At 43.4% G+C, this 18,342-nt stretch overlaps 1 protein-coding gene across 3 annotated transcripts in view; it reads left to right on the top strand.

Moving 5' to 3' along the window:
• The window catches only part of kdm4b (lysine (K)-specific demethylase 4B), a 555,684-nt gene extending 549,948 nt beyond the window's left edge, over positions 1–5,736 (top strand). For all 3 annotated transcript variants that reach the window (XM_070859945.1, XM_070859943.1, XM_070859944.1), the window contains one exon: positions 4,710–5,736. In XM_070859945.1, coding sequence (XP_070716046.1) covers positions 4,710–4,901 — 192 coding nt within the window. In that variant the 3' untranslated portion in view covers positions 4,902–5,736. The remainder of the gene's footprint in view (positions 1–4,709) is intronic.
• The last annotated feature ends 12,606 nt before the right edge of the window (positions 5,737–18,342 follow it).

Genomic DNA, 18,342 nt, shown 5'->3' with positions numbered 1-18,342 from the left:
CCTGTGAAATTGTGCGGGAGTTAGAGGAGGCGCGAAACTGATAGTGCTGCACCACTGCTGGAAACGCCCCGGGCTGTTGCGCCTCTGGCGATTACATCATCACTGCACACGGCAACCCCTTTTCGCCCCCCTCGACAGAAATTGAGCAGTGCACCGTGAGTCTGCTGTGGGCTGTGTCAGCGGCAGTCTCGCAGGTCACGAACCGGGCCGCACTTTGCTCGCGGGGCAAAAATTAAAGGGGAAGTGCGCGCCGCCATTTTGTACTGCCTAGCCTCGGACTCCATTCTTGCAGGGTCCGTGCAGCCTGGCACTCCGTTACGGTGCTGGACTGTGGCCACGGCACCCCGCATCCCCAGTGGCCTAGTGGAGGCTCGCAGCGTCCCTCCCCTTTAATGGAAGGAGAGGGCCCTTGGAATGCGGCAGCGTTGCATAACGCTTCAACATTCGCCCGGCTAGCGCCCCCAAGGGGAAGTGGAATGGCTGACATTCCACTCCACTTTCTGTCAGGGGGAGGTAAGTCCAATTTCGCTTCTGGGGCAGGACCTCTAAGCTGGGCGCAGAATGTCTGGCCTTGGTAAATTTACCGCCCCCAAATGGGGCAATACGCAATTTTGGCCCCTTAATGTGTCTGTCCGAACCTTTACACAATGGGGGTCGATTGTCTCTTCACTATTTCCAGTGAAATTGTAGTGAGTTATTTTAGAGTGAAATAGTGCACTGCTGCAAATATTGATCTGAGGCAATGTTCCCAATTCCCTTAATGTGGTAGCGTTTCGACAAGGCAGCAAGAATTTCCAACCACATGCAAAAGTCTCTTCAGTGTGTGAATGCCCAGGCCTGCGTATAGTAATACATATCTGGGATCAGATTCAATGAGAAATCGGCTCAATTCCGAAGCCTCACTCGCCCGACATGGAGTGCTGGAACTCATTCTGGTCCTCCCTCATGCATATTTAATCATTCAATCGCATCTGGGCCGATCATTTTAGTTTAAAATTGTTCTATTCTGGCGTATCTCAATCAGCACAGCTCCATGTGTTTCAGTGGGTTTACCATCTATTATCACTCTGTTTGATAAATCTCAGTAGGGTTTAGTTTGGGTTAAACCCAATCTACTTGCCACTCACACAGTACTGAGGCAGGTACAAGATGTGTAATTAACACTTTACCAAAGTGGATCATTTAAATCAGTCTAATAAAAATGTCAGCCTTCACAGTAAAACCATTTTACTGATCATCATACATTTTGATTCAAAACAATTGTATATCGGAATAAATCTCAGTTTACAAGTGGCCTTGTATATAGGTTTTCGAAAAGGAGCCAACAGCAGCAAGGAACTTGATAATTTTTTAGCGTTGCGTTATTGGATTGAGGAAACCTGGGTCTGCCAGCATGCAACAGATAAGATGGATGTGGCTGCTCAATTATTAAACCTCTTATGCGCAGAGCATCAAACACGGGCACTAAACTCTGCAGCAGGGAATTCAGTCTGTCAAAATGTTTGCAAAGTTTCCGAACAAACCCTGGTTAGTGTTTCATCGTGGGTTTAAAAAGGGTTTTCCTCCGATTGAGATACGTTCTTGCGGGTTTAAAGAGGGACGTGCTGAGATGGAGATACGTTGTGGGTTTAAGGAGGGATGTGCTGAGATGAAGATGTTCTTGGATGTCAGGGCTTTTGGCAATCTGATCCAAATACCTGCCCACTGTAGGGAAGAATAAATGTAAAGATTCCAGTTCGGCAGCAAATGAAAATTTCAAAGATTGTGAATAACAACTGCAGAAAGATCTGAGCTGGAATGTCTCCATTCCTTATTAAACATTTATGCATTCACCAGAAGCATGAATGGGTCGGTTCAAAGAATCAGTATTAATCAGTATTCCAAAGAGATAAAGTTTTAAAAAGTAAAAAAAAAAAATCGTATTAAACATTTATGCTATAAAATATGCATCCGTATGTTCGAGACCCGACGATGAAAAGCCAATTGGTGGATTGCAGAGGGTGAGGGGGGTTGGTGAGAGAGAACAAAGCTTCTTCCTTCCATTACGCAGATATAAAATACCAGATGGGAAGCTACGCAATGTGTTTATTATTGCCAGCAAGAGAACTCAAGCTTCAAATGCGTTTAACTCAATGAGAACTGCACAACTCCTTGTAGTTATTTGATAAGGATAAAGTGAGGCGTTCTAATCATTTAATTATCATGTTCTATTTGGAGCGAGTGCAGCACCCGGATCTTCAAGGCAATGTGCTGATGTATCCAGTCAAATTATAATCCTTAAATTAAAAAAAGTGGTTCAAAATCATTGCCGGTCTGACGCACAGTAGTTAAGCATGCTAGCTGCTATACAAAATACTCGGAAGTATTGTGCACCTTTCAAAATGCCTGCTTGTTTGTGTATCAACTCCTTTTATATCTATCCCCAGCCCTGCATATAACTAATTGAAAGACATTAAGAGAAGCTCTTGGACCTGCATTGGTGCTGCAGCATGTTGTCCCTATGGAGTAGGAGCTCCTGGGTTAAGAAATAACTTGCATTTATGTACCGCCTATCAAAGGATGTCCTAAAGTCAATGAAGTACATTTGAAGTGTGGTCACTGTTGTAATTAGGGTTAAAGAAATGCTTGGATTTGTACAGCCCCTTTCATGACCACCGGACGTCTCAAAGTGCTTTACAGCCAATGAAGTACTTTTGGAGTGTAGTCACTGTTGTAAAGTAGGAAACACGGCAGCCAATTTGCACATAAGCAAGCTCCCACAAACAGCACTGTGATAATGACTAGGGGCTAGTGATCCCCTAATCTGAGCCATGTCATGAGTGGGAGAAGGCCAGGTGAGTTAAGTTATGGTACTTTTGTGCACGTTGCTGTGACCTGTTACAGACCTGCACTCGATCAGCCCTAAGAATAGAAACCTGCTCTGCCTCTGAAAGAATATGAATGACCAAGTGAATGAGTAAAATGGCAAGTAAATGGAAGGAATCCAGGCAACGCAGTGGCACTGCATGTTGTAGCCTCTGAGTGGGAGGACGCAGATTTGATCCCTTGTCCCCCTCCCCGTCAGTTGCATTTCTGAGCCATACAGCAGGGAGTGGCTCCAAACAGTAAAGCAACTTGGGGAGGAGGGAAAATCAGATAGGGAAACCTTATTATGCTGTTTCTATGAAACCCTTGATTGCCCTCAACACCAAGAGCGACTGGCTCTGCAGCACCAACATAAGGGCAAAGACTATAAAGCCTAGAGAGCGCAGAGAATGCCATAAAATCCAGTAATGCCAGACTTTACTGTTAATTACTGAGTCTCCCACTGCTCTATTGTAGTGTCTCCACACAAGCGCTTTTGCCACTTGCCATAACCGCACTATTCATCCTTCCTCCTGTATTTATCTGACCTCCCACCCCCATTGTACCAATCACCTTCAATTTCTATAAATAAAACATGTTAGCAGTAGTTTATGAAAGAATGCACAATGCACTTGGGTTGGGCAACGTAACTTGTTCATAAGTTGAGCTTGCGGACTGTTCTGTCACCCAATGCTCCATTTTGAGATAACCCACCATCCCTTGGTCTTTTCTGCACAAACTGCAAACTCCCCCATGACTCGGTGACTGAATACACTTACAGAGCAGGAGTGCCCCAAGTTACAGACTCTGGTGAATTTGCCTATCGCAGCTGAGGCAACCATGCGAGTGCTGTCATGGGTCGCAGTGTCTCTGAGCTCCCTGAATGAAGATCCAGCGAGAGTCCCTGCTTCCGATCATGCTGCTTGTTTTGCACAGTGTGAGGAAAGGCTCGGGCTTGGTTGTGACCAACTCACCGTGAGCCTGCAAACAAATGGCCTCCTGGCTCTGACACACAGACCTGCACATGAAGAACGGCCATGTAAAGAAGGTGCATTGTTGGGGTGGAGAATGCTGCACCTGACCTCGGAGTGTTTGATGCTGGTGCTGAGGGTGTAAAATCGAAGGTGTTCCATCTCCCTGTGATACTGCTGCTCCTCTTAAAATTCACCCAAAACACGGAGTAATTAAAAACAAAAGCTCCACTTTCTGACCTTGAGCTTGTCTGGGGAATAAATTGAGAGACTTATTTAGGCTGGTATAAAAGGAAATTGAAAAAAGGAATACTGAAGACTAAGGGAAGCGAGTAGGAGAGTTGGTTAAGTCCATGTGGCTTATATAAAGCAAAATACCAGCACGGACTTGATGGGCCAAATGGCCTGTTTCTATGCTGGAACATTCTGTGATTCTTCATAGCTTTTTTCTGGAGGCAATTGCATTTCACCCCAAGCACGTGAAGACTGCACTCAGCGAGTGAACTGAATCTGGGCATCTTTAAACATTGGAAAGTTGCTTTGAGTATCAGTCATTGTTCCACCTGAATATAATCTTTACGGGTGCTTCTCCCTCCAGCCTCAATCAAAATCTCTGCATGGTCATTCACCTGATGGAGGAGAGTCCATTCATAATGTTCAACTAAAGCAAGGAATCGCATCCGTTTTCCCATCACCGCCTTTTACTAATTTTAATCCTAATCCGTATGTTATGAGTTGTTAAGTGTTATTTGTTAAACTGATCTGATTCTCAAAAATAAGAAATCGCTCGGAGAAGATGCACCCTTCAAGCTTTCCATTAGCGTTTTGCTGTCTTGGTTTTGCTGTAAGACATTTGATCTACTTGGCCCTCTCACAATCCCGTTTGTCTTACAGTCGCCGCTGACGAGCTCCCAGCACGAGGACTTTTTCTCGGGAGAGGAGGCTAAGGATGCCAAGAAGGCTCGGCCATCCAGCTCCAAGTTCGTGGAAGACTACAGCCAGAAAGATTACACCCAAAATCCCGAATATCTTACTTTTATGGAAAACCTCTTTCATTCGCCGTACCAGCAGGGATATATTAATTAGGAACGCGAAATTTTGTGTTTTGGGGTTTTTTTGTTCGTTTTGGGTTTTTCATTGGAGAAAAAAAATGCTTTTGTGCTTAGTAAATGGATTCAATTTAAACAAAAAAAAGTTATTGAAAAGACTCTACAGTAAATACTGTGAGCCATCTTCTGGGAAGGTGCTAAACAAATTTGGAATTGAACTACTGAATCTGCCTTGAAGTTTCAACCACATCTCCTGTACATAGAAAAATAACTTGTGTGTGAAGTCCTTTTTTTTTTTAAATCTTGGGTTTAAGAAAAAGGAGAACACAAAGTGCAGCGTTTTTCTAGCTTTTGTCTGTATATCCCTGGCATGTTTGAACCAAAGCAATATTTGCAACTGTTGTAGGGTGTGGTAGTATTGATATGAAGGAAACCAGTGTCACTTCTTTGATTTGTCTGCACCAAGCAAATTCTTTCCAAATATTCTTCAGGTACAGTATTTTTTTTGTTGTTGGAAGGCTTGAATGGATTTAGAAAATGTTTAAAATGTAAATGTACAGACTACATCCCCAAAACGGTTAAAACTTTTCTTTGAAGGCAAAAAAAGAAACCCCCTCCTTCAGACCTAGGATGCAGCTAAGCACATAATGTGTGGAATCCCGGCTTGGGCGGTGAGGGTATGTCTCTGTGGCTCCTCCAACATTGTGGGTACACCAGCTGTAATGTTAACTTGTCACTCACTGGAATTTCGGATGTGCACGGTTTTCGGGTGGCCATGCACACACAAAAAAGAGCAGCTTTTACTTTTTTTTTCTTCAAATGTTTTAGAACCTTTAAATAAAAAAAAAAGTTCTGTTTCCTTTTTATTTGCATATTTGTGTGGTGAATCCTGATTTAAGACGGGGCTAAAAGAAAAAGCTGTAATGGGGGGTGAAGTTAGAAAGGAATTGAACGTCGCTCGTGTTCTGCCGAGCCATTGGTCCCAAGACAAATCCAGATGACGTTTCTACTGTTGGGTTACGGTTTTGGGGGTGGGAGGGGTGGGGGAGCATCTAGACTTTTACGTGTCTTCATAGTTTTTTTTAATATGTGGAAACTAGTTTGTACTATTTAAGGCCTGATCCACAATTAATTGCAGTTGGTGTTAAACTCATTAGAGTTATAAAGTATTACCGCAAAGCATATATCAGTAATCATCCATACAGGGCAGCTCGTGTGTCCAACGCAGTTCCCCCTGGGCCATTACCGTTGGCTTGTAGTCAGTAATGTTTATCCCTTAATATAGTTTGAGTCATCAGAGGCTCAAAACTAAAACCTTGCCTTGCTCATCATTAACCAAAATAGGCACATTTTTCACTTTTTGTTCAATTCCGATGAGCCACTTTTCCTATAAATCATTATTTGGCAACCTCAAAAAGACGCATGTTTTGTTTATTAGTAATCGGTGCGCTTATTTGTATATATTTTAATGTTATCTTTGTATAGTTTTTTTTTGCCCTATTTGACTTGTTTCGTCTCAATAAGCACTGAAGCACGATGGAGTTATTTGATTTGGCTGTGAATGGTACTCTTCATGCCTGGGCCACTCGACCCTGTGGCCCCCGAGGGCGAGATGGAGCAGGTTGAAGTCGAGCTGCTCCTGCTTCACTGATTTGTCAGAGTTTGCTCCTTTCTCAGCTGTGACATCAAATGGAGGAAAGTCTTGTCGAGAATCTGGACCTTGTTGGCTTGATTAGAAAAAGAGTGCAAAAACCGTGAGAGGGGCAAAACATTTCCATAATTCTTTTTATTTACACTCGATAGTGTAGCCGCGAACCTTCATACAACTGTAGGGCAGCACGTGTAGATGGTAACACTTAGACCAGTTTAGAATGTTGTGTGGAATCAATCCGTCAGGTCACAGAATTAAGTCTTTAATTAATTACTTTTTTGGAGGGAATTGGGACTCCTCAGTGTGTGTGTGTGTGTGTGTATGGGGGAGGGTGGGAGGGGGGGTGGGTTGAGGAAAGTTAGTTCCCATGATGGGAAGGACTGAATACCTAGTGCGAGATGGGGGTTTGAGCAAGAATAAAAATGCAATTGTGTAAAAGATGATTGTCGCCAATAGCGAAATATTGATGATAAATCATGTACAAAATGCATCATGCCACTATTAAATATTTTAAATTATTTCTACTCTGTAAAATGTCAGAAGACTTAAAAACACTCACTATTCTTACGTCCATTTGCAGCCTTTGCATTAGGACTAAGATGTCTAGCTTAGTATGGTAGCTGTGTGTCCAATGCAGTAGTAAATATGTAGTTTCTCAGATAGATAGTTAGTGGAGGCTGATTTTTGTAATTCCAAGTGACCAAGCTGCAAACTGTTCTCTAAAAAGAAGCACAGCAGAATGTGGTGACCTTGCTTCAGCATCACAGGCCATGACATTTGCATCATTTTAAAAAGGCCGCTACTCGTAAACCAAAATCTACCACATAACCTCTGCTGCTCCATCAGAACAATGTGTCAACCACAGGAGAAGCATTGGCTTCGCCTTGAGGGCAGACATCGTAAATCACTTCTCATTGGCTCCAGTTGTACAGGACTCATGATCCAGCAAGGAAGATCCAAATTCATAAGCCTGCTTGCAAACCTTATTCTTTGATGGTTTGTGTTTTCGGTGCTCGGTATTGTTAACCCACTTCCTGCGTCAGCAGCCCAGACCTTTCTCAGTGCCTTGTGATGTGTTTAGGTCAGTTGAATTATTAACACACGCATTAATTGCAAACTGATTTTGCAAACTAATAACATTGAAATCCCTTTGGAAAGCAAAGGATCACGGTACAGCATTGGTTAGTAAAAAGGGACCAGGTTACCACCGTAACCTCCTCAGCTTAGTGGCACTGCTTTGTGTCCATTCAGAAACGAGTAAACCACCAGGTACAGGCGTATTCTCTCCGTGCAGTTGTACTTATTTTGGCATGATGGTAAGATAACTATTCAGTATTGCAAGCTCTGTAAAGACCTAATGCTTGAAGTGCTGTCACCTTGTATACAAGGGGAGATACCTCACTTTGTGTTGAAGTTTAGGGGTTCTGGCTCCTGTTCAACTGGCATCAAGAAATGGGGATAGAATGACTTGAAGGAAGGAGCTGTAAAGAGGAGGGGTCGTGTGGTAAATATCTGCTGTACCTCTTGCTACATAGATTACTTTGAGCCCAAAAACAAATGACAGAGAGGGAGATTTAATGGGGATATCACATAACCTGATCTGCAAAAGAGTTTAATGGTTGCATGCACAGTGTGAATCTCTCGGTGTTTCTCCTGTGTACTATGTGAAACCATACTGCAATCTGAGAGAACTGTGAGTTGTGGAAGAAGTCTCTCTTTCTCTCAAGATGAGAATGGGCACCAGTCCAGGTCAGTTTTTCCAGATACAGTCACTGCAGATGGTCCAGTGCTCTCAGCTAGTTTGCTAATCCCCAATTGGATTTCCAGGGCAACCCGAGGCAAGGATCTGCCAGGCTTTATTGTAATAATTTTTTAAACGAGTCTCGCCCGGCCTTGGAGCTATTCTCGTACTGGCCAGCCAGAGGAGTTGCACTGGCATCAATTCTGGGGAACCATCACTGGAGTAAGGAGTTCTGAGACCTGCAGCCACGTCGAAATCCAAGGAAATAATTAGAAGTGCAACCACATATGAGAAAGAAAGAGTGGTGGTGCGGAAAATGCCCGAGGGTGAACATTAGTGATGCAACATTTTAGTAACCTGTTTATAGTTTTATGTAGTTGTGTGTTTTATATAGTTTGTGTTAAAAAGGTACGTGCGAAAGCAATCGCTGTAATATTGGTGGTACTGCAGACAAGTGTCTTAAAGGTCCCATTTACCAGATTAGTTGAAAATCTATTTTCATCTAAAATTGGCTGCCAGACAATTTACTCTCTTAATTGGCAATGGTGCAAAAATTTGGAATATAAATTCTTGAAACGAATTGTTTACGAAAAACGTAAGGAAACTTGTACAAATTAAAACCAGGTAGCATGATGACACTGGGCAAAATGACCAAGTTACAGATTTGCATACCGTCCATGAATGAGGCTCCATATTCAAATCGCTCCAGTTCAATCATTTGCGGAGTGTAGAAGTACAGTCCCTTGCTGGGTTCTGTCAGTAGCTGAGCCACACAGACCAAGTCCCCGCTGTGGAGGCAGCTGATCGCAGTCTGGGCACCATTCTGGACACTGCACTTGGCCTGAGCATCCCAGGATTAGGGAGGAGGAAATCGGCAAGGGTTCCTACAGTGCAGTGAACCCTGCTGGAAGTGCATGTTGTGTGAGCAGTTGATGCCTTCATGAGCAGGGAGACTGTTGGCAAAAATCAAGTCCAGACGTTTTCTTGCGCTTCCATCCAACCAATTAAAGATGACAAACTGCTCAAATTTGACCTTGGGAATGAAAAATCCGAGGAGGTTATAAAATGTGAATTGTTGCTCCAAACTGGATGATTCAACACTACTAGATTGGACAACGTTAACTCATTCTAGTAAATATGACCAAGAGAGACGAGGAATATAGACCAAGTATATATTGTGGGAGTGTTCTGTGTTCTTGGTATGTGGGAATCACCCTTGATGTGACGTGACATAAGTCAACAGAGCCATGATGCCCTGGGATCTCTGGGGTATCACCCTGGCTGGCCTGGTGCTCAGAACTGACCCTCTGCAAGTTGTGGTGGTCACCTGTAGGATTCTGGTGCTCTGCTCCGGTGCGTTTTGAAGATGAAAGGCTACATGGGTAGAATATAACTAAAACATTTCCTCATCAGTGACCAGCAATCCATAAAATGTACGCACAAAAGCAATCTGAAATAAAAACAGAAAATGCTGGAAATACTCAGCAGGTCAGGCAGTGTCTGTGGAGAGAGAGAGAAAAACGTGAACTCTGTTTCTCTCGCCACAGGCACTGCTTGACCTGCTGAGTATTTCCAGCATTTTCTGTTTTTAATCTGTAAAATGTACCTTGTTAGTATGAAACCCTTAAAATTGGCAGCAGAATACAGACAGTTTGAATTTTTGTCACTGGCACCTGGGAGACGGTGGAATATCTCCTATCAGTGATTTAGCTGGGTAGTCTCGATTAGTCTGTGACAATGAGGGCAATTCTGTTTTCCCCAAATCCTTTTTTCCTTATTATTTATATTACATTGGTATGAACGTAATCATTAAAATGTAATGTTTTCTGGTATTGTACAGTTAAAATGAGTTTGATTTAAAAAAAATGTTGCTTGCATTTGATTTATTACAATTGGATTGCAAAGTGGGTTGCAGCGGAGGGAGGGAGAAAAGGATTTGCTTCATTCACTCTTTGCAAATACTGTACATTTTTGATGAATTTGTAACTATGATTTAATGGAATTGGATTTGTTAGTTTTCAATGTCTCGTGCTTATGTTTTCCGATTGGTTTGCCCTGGGTTGATGATGAAATAAAAGTGAAATGGCATTGCAGATCGAGTGTCTCCGAGCAGTCTCTCACTTGACGTTTTATTCATGAATTTTTGAGCTGATTTATCCAGCCTACGTTCAGTAGGTACTTGTATTATTCGCTGCCACCACTTGTAAGAGTAGACACAATGTAGAATAGTTGCATCTGTTTACAATATGTTAACTTTGCAATAGTTGCAGTGGTTGTTAAGGATGAGGTCAGTCTTTGGATGCTGATTGAGAAACAGGGCCCAAAGCCAGGCAGGGAACATGAGAGGAGGATAGTCGATGAGCAAGAATGATGCCAGATAGTCTGGGGGCAGTGTGAATAATGAAGAGATTTCTCGGTAATAAGTATCGGAGATATGTGTGGGTGGAGGCCGTGTCAGGTAACTGGTCCCCAATGTTACTGTTACGTTGTCTGTAGGACCTACATAAGTTGGTCGCCGGCTTTTGAATGGAAAAACCACGCATGCCTGGAAATTTGAATGGGCCAGTCAACCCGTTAAAGGGGCCACACACTCAAAAAAAATCTTCGAGGAAACATTGCAGGTCACTTGTGTGGCGAGAGAACAACAAAACACGATAATACTAGGCATGCACAACTAGGGGAAGGGAGTAACAATACAAGTTAGTGTGATGGCATATCAGGCAAATGTACTGACGTACTAACTGTAGATGGAGCATGTTTAAATAGTGAACTCACATTAGGGTAAATAATAAGAGATCCGTAGCGATGTTTACCTAGTCTTGCTTAGGTTAGTGTGAGGAGTTAAGATGACACATTTATGACACTGAGACTATTGCGTGTTAGTTACTATCGGTGCCAGCCTTGGATAATGCATGCAATGTTTTGATGAATAAAGCTAATTAATTGGATGTCTCAGTGCTTCCTGGTCCTCGATCTCAAGGGAATTTGACAGCACCTTCCAAATTTGTGACCTCCTAGAAGCACAAAGGCAGCAGGTGCATGGCAACACCATCACCTGCAAGTTCCCCTCCAAGTCACACCCATCCTGACTTGGAAATATATTGCTGTTCCTTCATTGTCGCTGAGTCAAAATCCTGGAACTCCCTAACAGCACTGTGGGAATATCTTCAACACAAGGACTGCAGTGGTTGAAGAGGTTTACCACCACCTTCTCCAGAGCAATAAGGGATGCGCAATAAATGCTGGTCTTGCAGCGGTGCCCACATCTCTGCAATGAAATAATTTTTAAAATCTAAAGAAGAACCAACACCAGCGAGCTGAAAATTTACAGTGAGCGATCACCTCCCTCTGCTCTCTACAAACCACATTCCAAAATGCATTAAAGATTCAGAAGCAACAGGAGATTAAGTGATGCAGCACTCTATGCACTTATGTGTCAAAAGATCCTTCTTGATGGTAATCTCCTCCAATGTCCGATACGGGTTTAAACACTGGAAGAATACACCAAATCCTGATGAGTGCTCCCCTCTAAAGTTTGTTGCAAGTCCGAAATGTGAATGCACGGGGCAGCCAAATGGACAATACCCTAATGCTACTAATCCAGAGCCATCCAACCCCAGGTAACACCTGATCATCTGAGTACGCAAGCATGCTCAGCTGGTGGGGTTTATTCAGGGAAGGGGCAGTACTGCATGTATACTTGGCCAGTCAGAAATGAAATGGACAGATTGGCTCTTCGCTGTAACCAACATCAGACCATTATGTCAGGAGGGAAGGAGACCCAAAATAGCAGTGCTCCTTGAGATGGCTGTTCAACGGATTTATCCGATTTAGAATAAAATAGAATACATAGTACGTTTATGTGATGGCAATCTTCTCCTGTTCCCAGGATAAATGGTGTAGCACTGAATGGGAAGGTCAAACATTAGCTCCCCTGTCTGTGCTGGGTCCACCAGTCTCAGATGGCAGGCTGCTATAACTAAGTTCACCCCTGTGATATCTTCTCTATGACATCACTAACACAAACTTACAAGGTGGCTCTACGAGAACTTGTCAGGTGACCTAGTCACATGATGCTTTTATTGTATTTGAGTAGCTGCATTACCATAGTAATCCACTGGGTGGAGCATTAGTCCACTAGATGGAGCTATATATTACTGTTCTCCCTCCTTAATGAAGTAATTATAACAAAATAATCATCATACCTAACTTGCATGGTTATACATAACAAGATATGGACTTATTTTGTTATATTTACAAATCAAACATAACCACTAGTTTTCTGTTTCGAAGACGATACCTTTGCTCTTGAACACAACCTTCCAAACATGGTTTCGAACTTAGACTCATTCTAGGCTGAGCCTGAGGAGCGATTTCCTCCAAAGGTAACCCCTGATTTACATTTGAAATCTATAGATTGTTTGTCTGCCTGACTTGGACTCGGACTTAAATTCTGACTCTCTTTTGGACTTGTTTCTAGAATATCTGATGTAGGATTTGCTACTGGTACTCTACTTGTAACAAGACTATCTGACTCATCAGAAATAATTGAATCATTCCAACTTTCAACTCCTTCCATATCTGTAGGTAAAATATGATCAATGTGAACAAACCTAACCAGTCCATGATCAAATGTCTTGACCAAATATGTGCAAGGGCCACATATCTTCAATATTCTTCTTGATAACCATTTAACAATTTATGGTGATGGTTCTTCAATCTCACCACTTGATTCAATTTCACACTTCTCTCCCTTACTCTACCTCTATCATGATTCTCTTTCTGTCTTAATTGTTTCTCCTCTACTGACTGTGCCAAGTTTGGCTTTAACAACGAGAATCTGCTTTGTGGCTGTCATTTGAGAAATAACTCTGCTGGTGTTATACCAGTAGTTGTATGAGGAGTACTACGATAAATAATTAGAAAATTTGCTAATTTGTGGTCCAACGACAACTGTCGTTTATTTGGATTTGAATCCAACATTTGCTTGATGAGGGCACGTTTTACAATTTGTAGTGTGCGCCCTGCTGCACCATTTGAAGCAGGATGGTATGATGGAACATTGTTATGTTTCATACCATTTCTGCTCATGAACTGTGCAAATTCTTCTGAACAAATTTGCGGCCCATTATCAGACTCTGGGCTAGATTTTACACTTTGCATGAATAATGGCCACTTAACGACCATTTTACCACTGAAAAGAGGTATAACGCCCAGATATTGCCCATTTAGCCATAAAATGGAAAATGACGCCCATTTTTCGGAGACATATCGCTGAGCGTCACTTTCCCCATGTGTGTAACGCCGGGAAAATATAATGCCGCCCGCCCACTTTTTTGGGGCGGAATCATCAGAATGGGCGAACCCAACGCCCATAATATCGCCCAGCGTCACTTTCCGCACGTAATTAACGCCGAGATTCAATAATACCGACTGCCCACTTTATTTTGTAGTAAAGATCACATTTGCCGAAACTAACGCCCAGGAGATCGCCCAGCGTCACTTTCACCACCTTGCACACATCTCGCCCACAATATCACTTGCCCAAAGAAATGCCGGGAAAAAGTGGAACTAACTGGAACTACTCACAGCGGTATGGATGCCATGTTCTAAATCACATGTCCCATCATTTAAAAGGCTACTCTGCTTCAACCTCGAGGGAGTTCGAATGTACTCTGGAGGTGTTTGGAGGTGATGTGAACATCTGAACAAACATCTTTATCATACTGTGGACGATTGGAATTTAATAGGTGTCTTTGTTAGGACATTCATTTTTTGCGATCAATTGGTAGAAAACAGATAGCTATTGGAATGGGGCTTGTCTTTTCTCACTCTCTCTTGATGACCAGTTGCATGCTGCAGGCTCGAGATGGCAGAAGGTACGCTCCATAGCATCATGTGCCCAACGTAAGACATACCAGACTGATGAGGAGGATCAGACATTACACCCACCGCAAGTACAGGGAGAAGCAGTCTTACCTCAACTTGCCCGACACCACCTGCCTTCGGAGACTGCACTTCCACAAAGGGGTGATCACTGACATATGCCAGCTCATAATGGGAGATCTGCAGCATGCCAGTACCATCAGCACTGCACTGTCCATCGAGGTCATAGTCACCGCAGCACTGTCGTTCTATGCATCGGGTTCTTTTCAGGCCTCAGATGGCTACATATGCGATATGTCTCAGCACGCCACACATTGCTGCATTAGACAGGTAACTGAAGCTCTGTACACACGCAGGATGGACTTTATCAGCTTCCCTATGACCAGGGAGGCTCAGACTGAGAGGGCTCTAGGATTCTACAGAATTGCTAACTTCCTCAAGGTGCAGGGAGCCATAGACTGTATGCACATCGTGATGCGGGCACCTTTTCAGGATGCAGAGGTTTTCAGGAACCGTAAGGGATTCCACTCCCTGAATGTGCAACTCATTGTCGACCACCAGCAAATTATTATGGCAGTGAATGCTAAATTTCCAGGCAGCATCCATGATGCTCACATCCTGCGTGAGAGTACTGTATCTGACTTGTTTAACATTCAGCCACAAGGTCAATGCTGGATGCTTGGTGACAAAGGATATGGCCTTGCCACCTGGCTGATGACCCCCCTGCGTGACACCCACACCGAAGCCGAGAAGCGATACAACGAGAGCCACAGAGTCACTCGCAATATCATGGAGAAAGCCATTGGAGTGCATAAGCAGCACTTTAGATGCCTGGACCACTCAGGAGGCGAGCTCCAATACCACCCTGAGCAGGTAGATCAATTCGGGGTGGCGTACTCCATGCTGCACAACTTGGCTATCAGGAGGGGACAAGAATTGCCTGAAGAGTCTGACAGTCCACCTCAGCAGAGAGAGGAAGAGGAGGTGGATGCTGACATTGGCCCAATCAGGCTGACGCTGAAGCCATGCCCCCATCCCCCTGTAGACCGCATGAAAGGGCCAGTGGTGGCATCATAGCTGCAAGACTCTTACGTCAGGAGCTCATAAATGAGCACTCTGCCTGAAACATTGGTGGCATTTACAAGGCTGACACACTGCTGTGTCAGCATAAAACAATGGTGGGCATCACCTTGGTGACAGTTAAAGTTTAAGTTGATTGCAGTTAAGTGTCATTATATCCTTGGATGTTAAGGAATCACAGCGTGTAATGGTGCAGCTATCTGAGCCAATGTGCTACAAGGTTTTGTTAAATAAAAAGCACTTAGACCGAACATTTGTCTGAAAATCAGTATTTCTGTAAAAAAAAAACATCCTTACACCCCCCCCCCCCCCCCCACTCTTCTCCCCACCTCCATCCCTTGCCCTCCTGACTCCAAGCCGCCTGGTCGAAGAGTTCCTCAGGCGCTGCTTTATTGTGGGTGAGGGGGGTGGTGGTGGTGGTGACGCGCGAACCATGCTTGGACGGATATGGGTGAGGACAGTCCCGAGGAGCCAGAAGCAGATGTTGTCGTCAGCAATTCGGGTGCAGTGCCACAAATACTGCCCATTTTTGGCCGATCTGCACAAGAGTGTAAAACCTAGCCCGGAATTTCTTCTGGGAGGCTATAGGAAGAAAACAATCTTTGCAAATTGTCTAATGTTCTACTTGTTATTTTCTGCATCGGAAACACCTCTACCCACGTTGAATGGCTATCAATCACAGTGGACAATTGCTGTCCTTGTAGCTCAGCAAAATCTGTATGTAATCTTTGCCACACCCTGGGTTCGGCCAGCCATTGCGATGTAATCATACACCTTTGACATAACTGAGCCACGTTTGGTTGCTCTAACAATCTCTTCAGCTGTGACTGACAGCTCATCGATGTATGAAAAATAAAACACTTCTTCCCTATTATATGTAACCTATGATGGGGATGGCAACCTGGACATAGCATCAACATTACTGTGATCAGCTGATCGTCTGTATTCAATATCATATGTATTTGCTGACAAAATCAAAACCCACCTCTGCATTCGAGCTGCAGCTAATGTTGGAACTGGGGACTTTGGATGGAGGATTGCTGTCAGGGGCTTGTGGTCTGTAATGATGGTAAACTTACAACCATACAAGTATTTGTGAAACTTCTTGTTCCCAAAAATTAATGCCAAAGCTTCCCTTTTGATTTGCGCATAATTACTCTCACTGGCACTGAGAGTGCATGAAGCAAAAGCAATTGGTCTCTCCTCCCCACTATGTAGTACATGAGAGATCACTGCCCCAACTCCATAAGGAGAGGCATCACATGCTAACTTGATCTCCTTAGATACGTCATAGTGAACTAACATGGTACTATCTACTAACTGGTTTTTACACTCCTTGAATGCTGCACACATTCTTTTGACCACTTCCAATGGACCTGTTTTTTTCAAAAGTGGATGTAACACTGTAGCCAAATCTGGTAGGAACTTCCCATAATAGATCAAAAGAGCCCAAAATGATCGAAGTTCAGTGACATTTTTGGGAGTGGGTGCATTTCTGATTGCATCCAGCTTTCCCTTGGTTGGATGTAAACCATCTTTGCCTACTCTGTGCCCTAAGTACTCCACTGAGTTTTGAAATAACTCACACTTGCAAGCAGTCACTCGTACTCTGTGCTTCCCTAGCCGTTTGAGGACTTCATTCAATATGTTATGAATTTGCCTGTTTGGTGTTGAAATGAGTATGTCATCTAAATAACATACTACCCATTCAAGGCCTTGCAAAATCTGGTTCACCGCCTCTTAGAATATGGGGGGGAGGGGGGACGGTGGACAACGCTCCAAATGGTAGCATATTAAATTGATATAGGCCTGGATGAGAATTTATCGTCACGCATGACTTGGACTCCTCATCTAGTTCAAGTTATAAGTAGGGATTTGTAAGATCTAACTTTGAGAAGATCTGGCCACCTGTCAGCGTTGTGAACAAGTCTTCTACATTTGGCAATGTATTGGCTGGATTACCCTTTAGAACTTGGTTTACAGTTACTTTATAATCACCACACAACCTTACCTTACCAGCTGACTTAGGTACAACAATAGGTATAGCCCAATTACTTAGATCTGCCTTAGAGATAATGTTCTCAGTCTCTAGTCTTTTGAGTTCTTGCTCAACTTTTTCCGAGTGCGTATAATGTGGGACCTGGCTTGCAGTAAATTGGTCTAACGTTCTTCTGTACTCTGACACTCGCCTTGAAGCCTTGGATCGGACTTCAGATACTTCTTGATGACATCATCCTTCGATGCAAATCTCGCTTCAACATGAAAAATCTCATTCCAATCCAGCTTCAGTGATCCCAACCAATTTCTTCCGAGTAAGACAGGTTTGTTTCCTGCCACTACTAAGAGAGGCAAGCTCTGAAATTGATCCTTGTATTTAACCGGTACGGTGATACGTCCTACCACAGAAATGTTCTCTCCCGAGTAGCCTCGCAGCTCTCTTCAACTTCTCCAGTGGAAAATCACTCAACTTGAGATATAGCAATTCCAGATGTACCAGTGTTGATTTCCATGGGTATCCTGGTTCCTGCAACATCTACTTGGATGACAATACTTTGCGAATCGTTGTTTGGTACACTTGTGCTCCTGATGACGTGTATCTCCTCATCCTGTTGCTTTTCTTCCATGCTATGTAGTCTCTGGGGATTGCTACCTCTAGCATTCAAAGTTGGTTTCCTCTTCAGTCGGCATACCTTTGCAAAATGTCCAGTTTTCTTGCAGAAGAAACACTTTGCTCAAAGCTGTCCATATGTGAAGGCAATGTGTTGTCCCAGGCACCGATAGCACAACTTCAATGCGCTGTTACCTTGGCCAGTTGCTGAGGCCTTGGGGCCCAACTGCCTCTTTCCTTTAACTTGCAGGCAATTCATTTAGGTTGTCTAACGACTGGAAATAGCTCGAAATTATCGGGAGTATTGGTCGGCTATATCCATCGACATAGCTGTCTGACAAGCTAAATCAAAAGTCAAGTTAGGGGTTGTCAACAACTTTCTTCTGATCGCTTCATTTTTCATCCCATAAACAAAGCGGTCACATAATGCTCGGTCCTGAAAGTTTCCGAAATGACAGTGAATGGCTAGCTTTTTTAATGCTACAATGTACTCACTGATACTCTCATCGGTT

The sequence above is a fragment of the Pristiophorus japonicus genome, chromosome 18 (genome assembly GCF_044704955.1).
Source record: "Pristiophorus japonicus isolate sPriJap1 chromosome 18, sPriJap1.hap1, whole genome shotgun sequence".
Lineage (NCBI taxonomy): Eukaryota > Metazoa > Chordata > Chondrichthyes > Pristiophoridae > Pristiophorus > Pristiophorus japonicus.
This window is presented reverse-complemented; position numbering and strand designations above follow the sequence as displayed.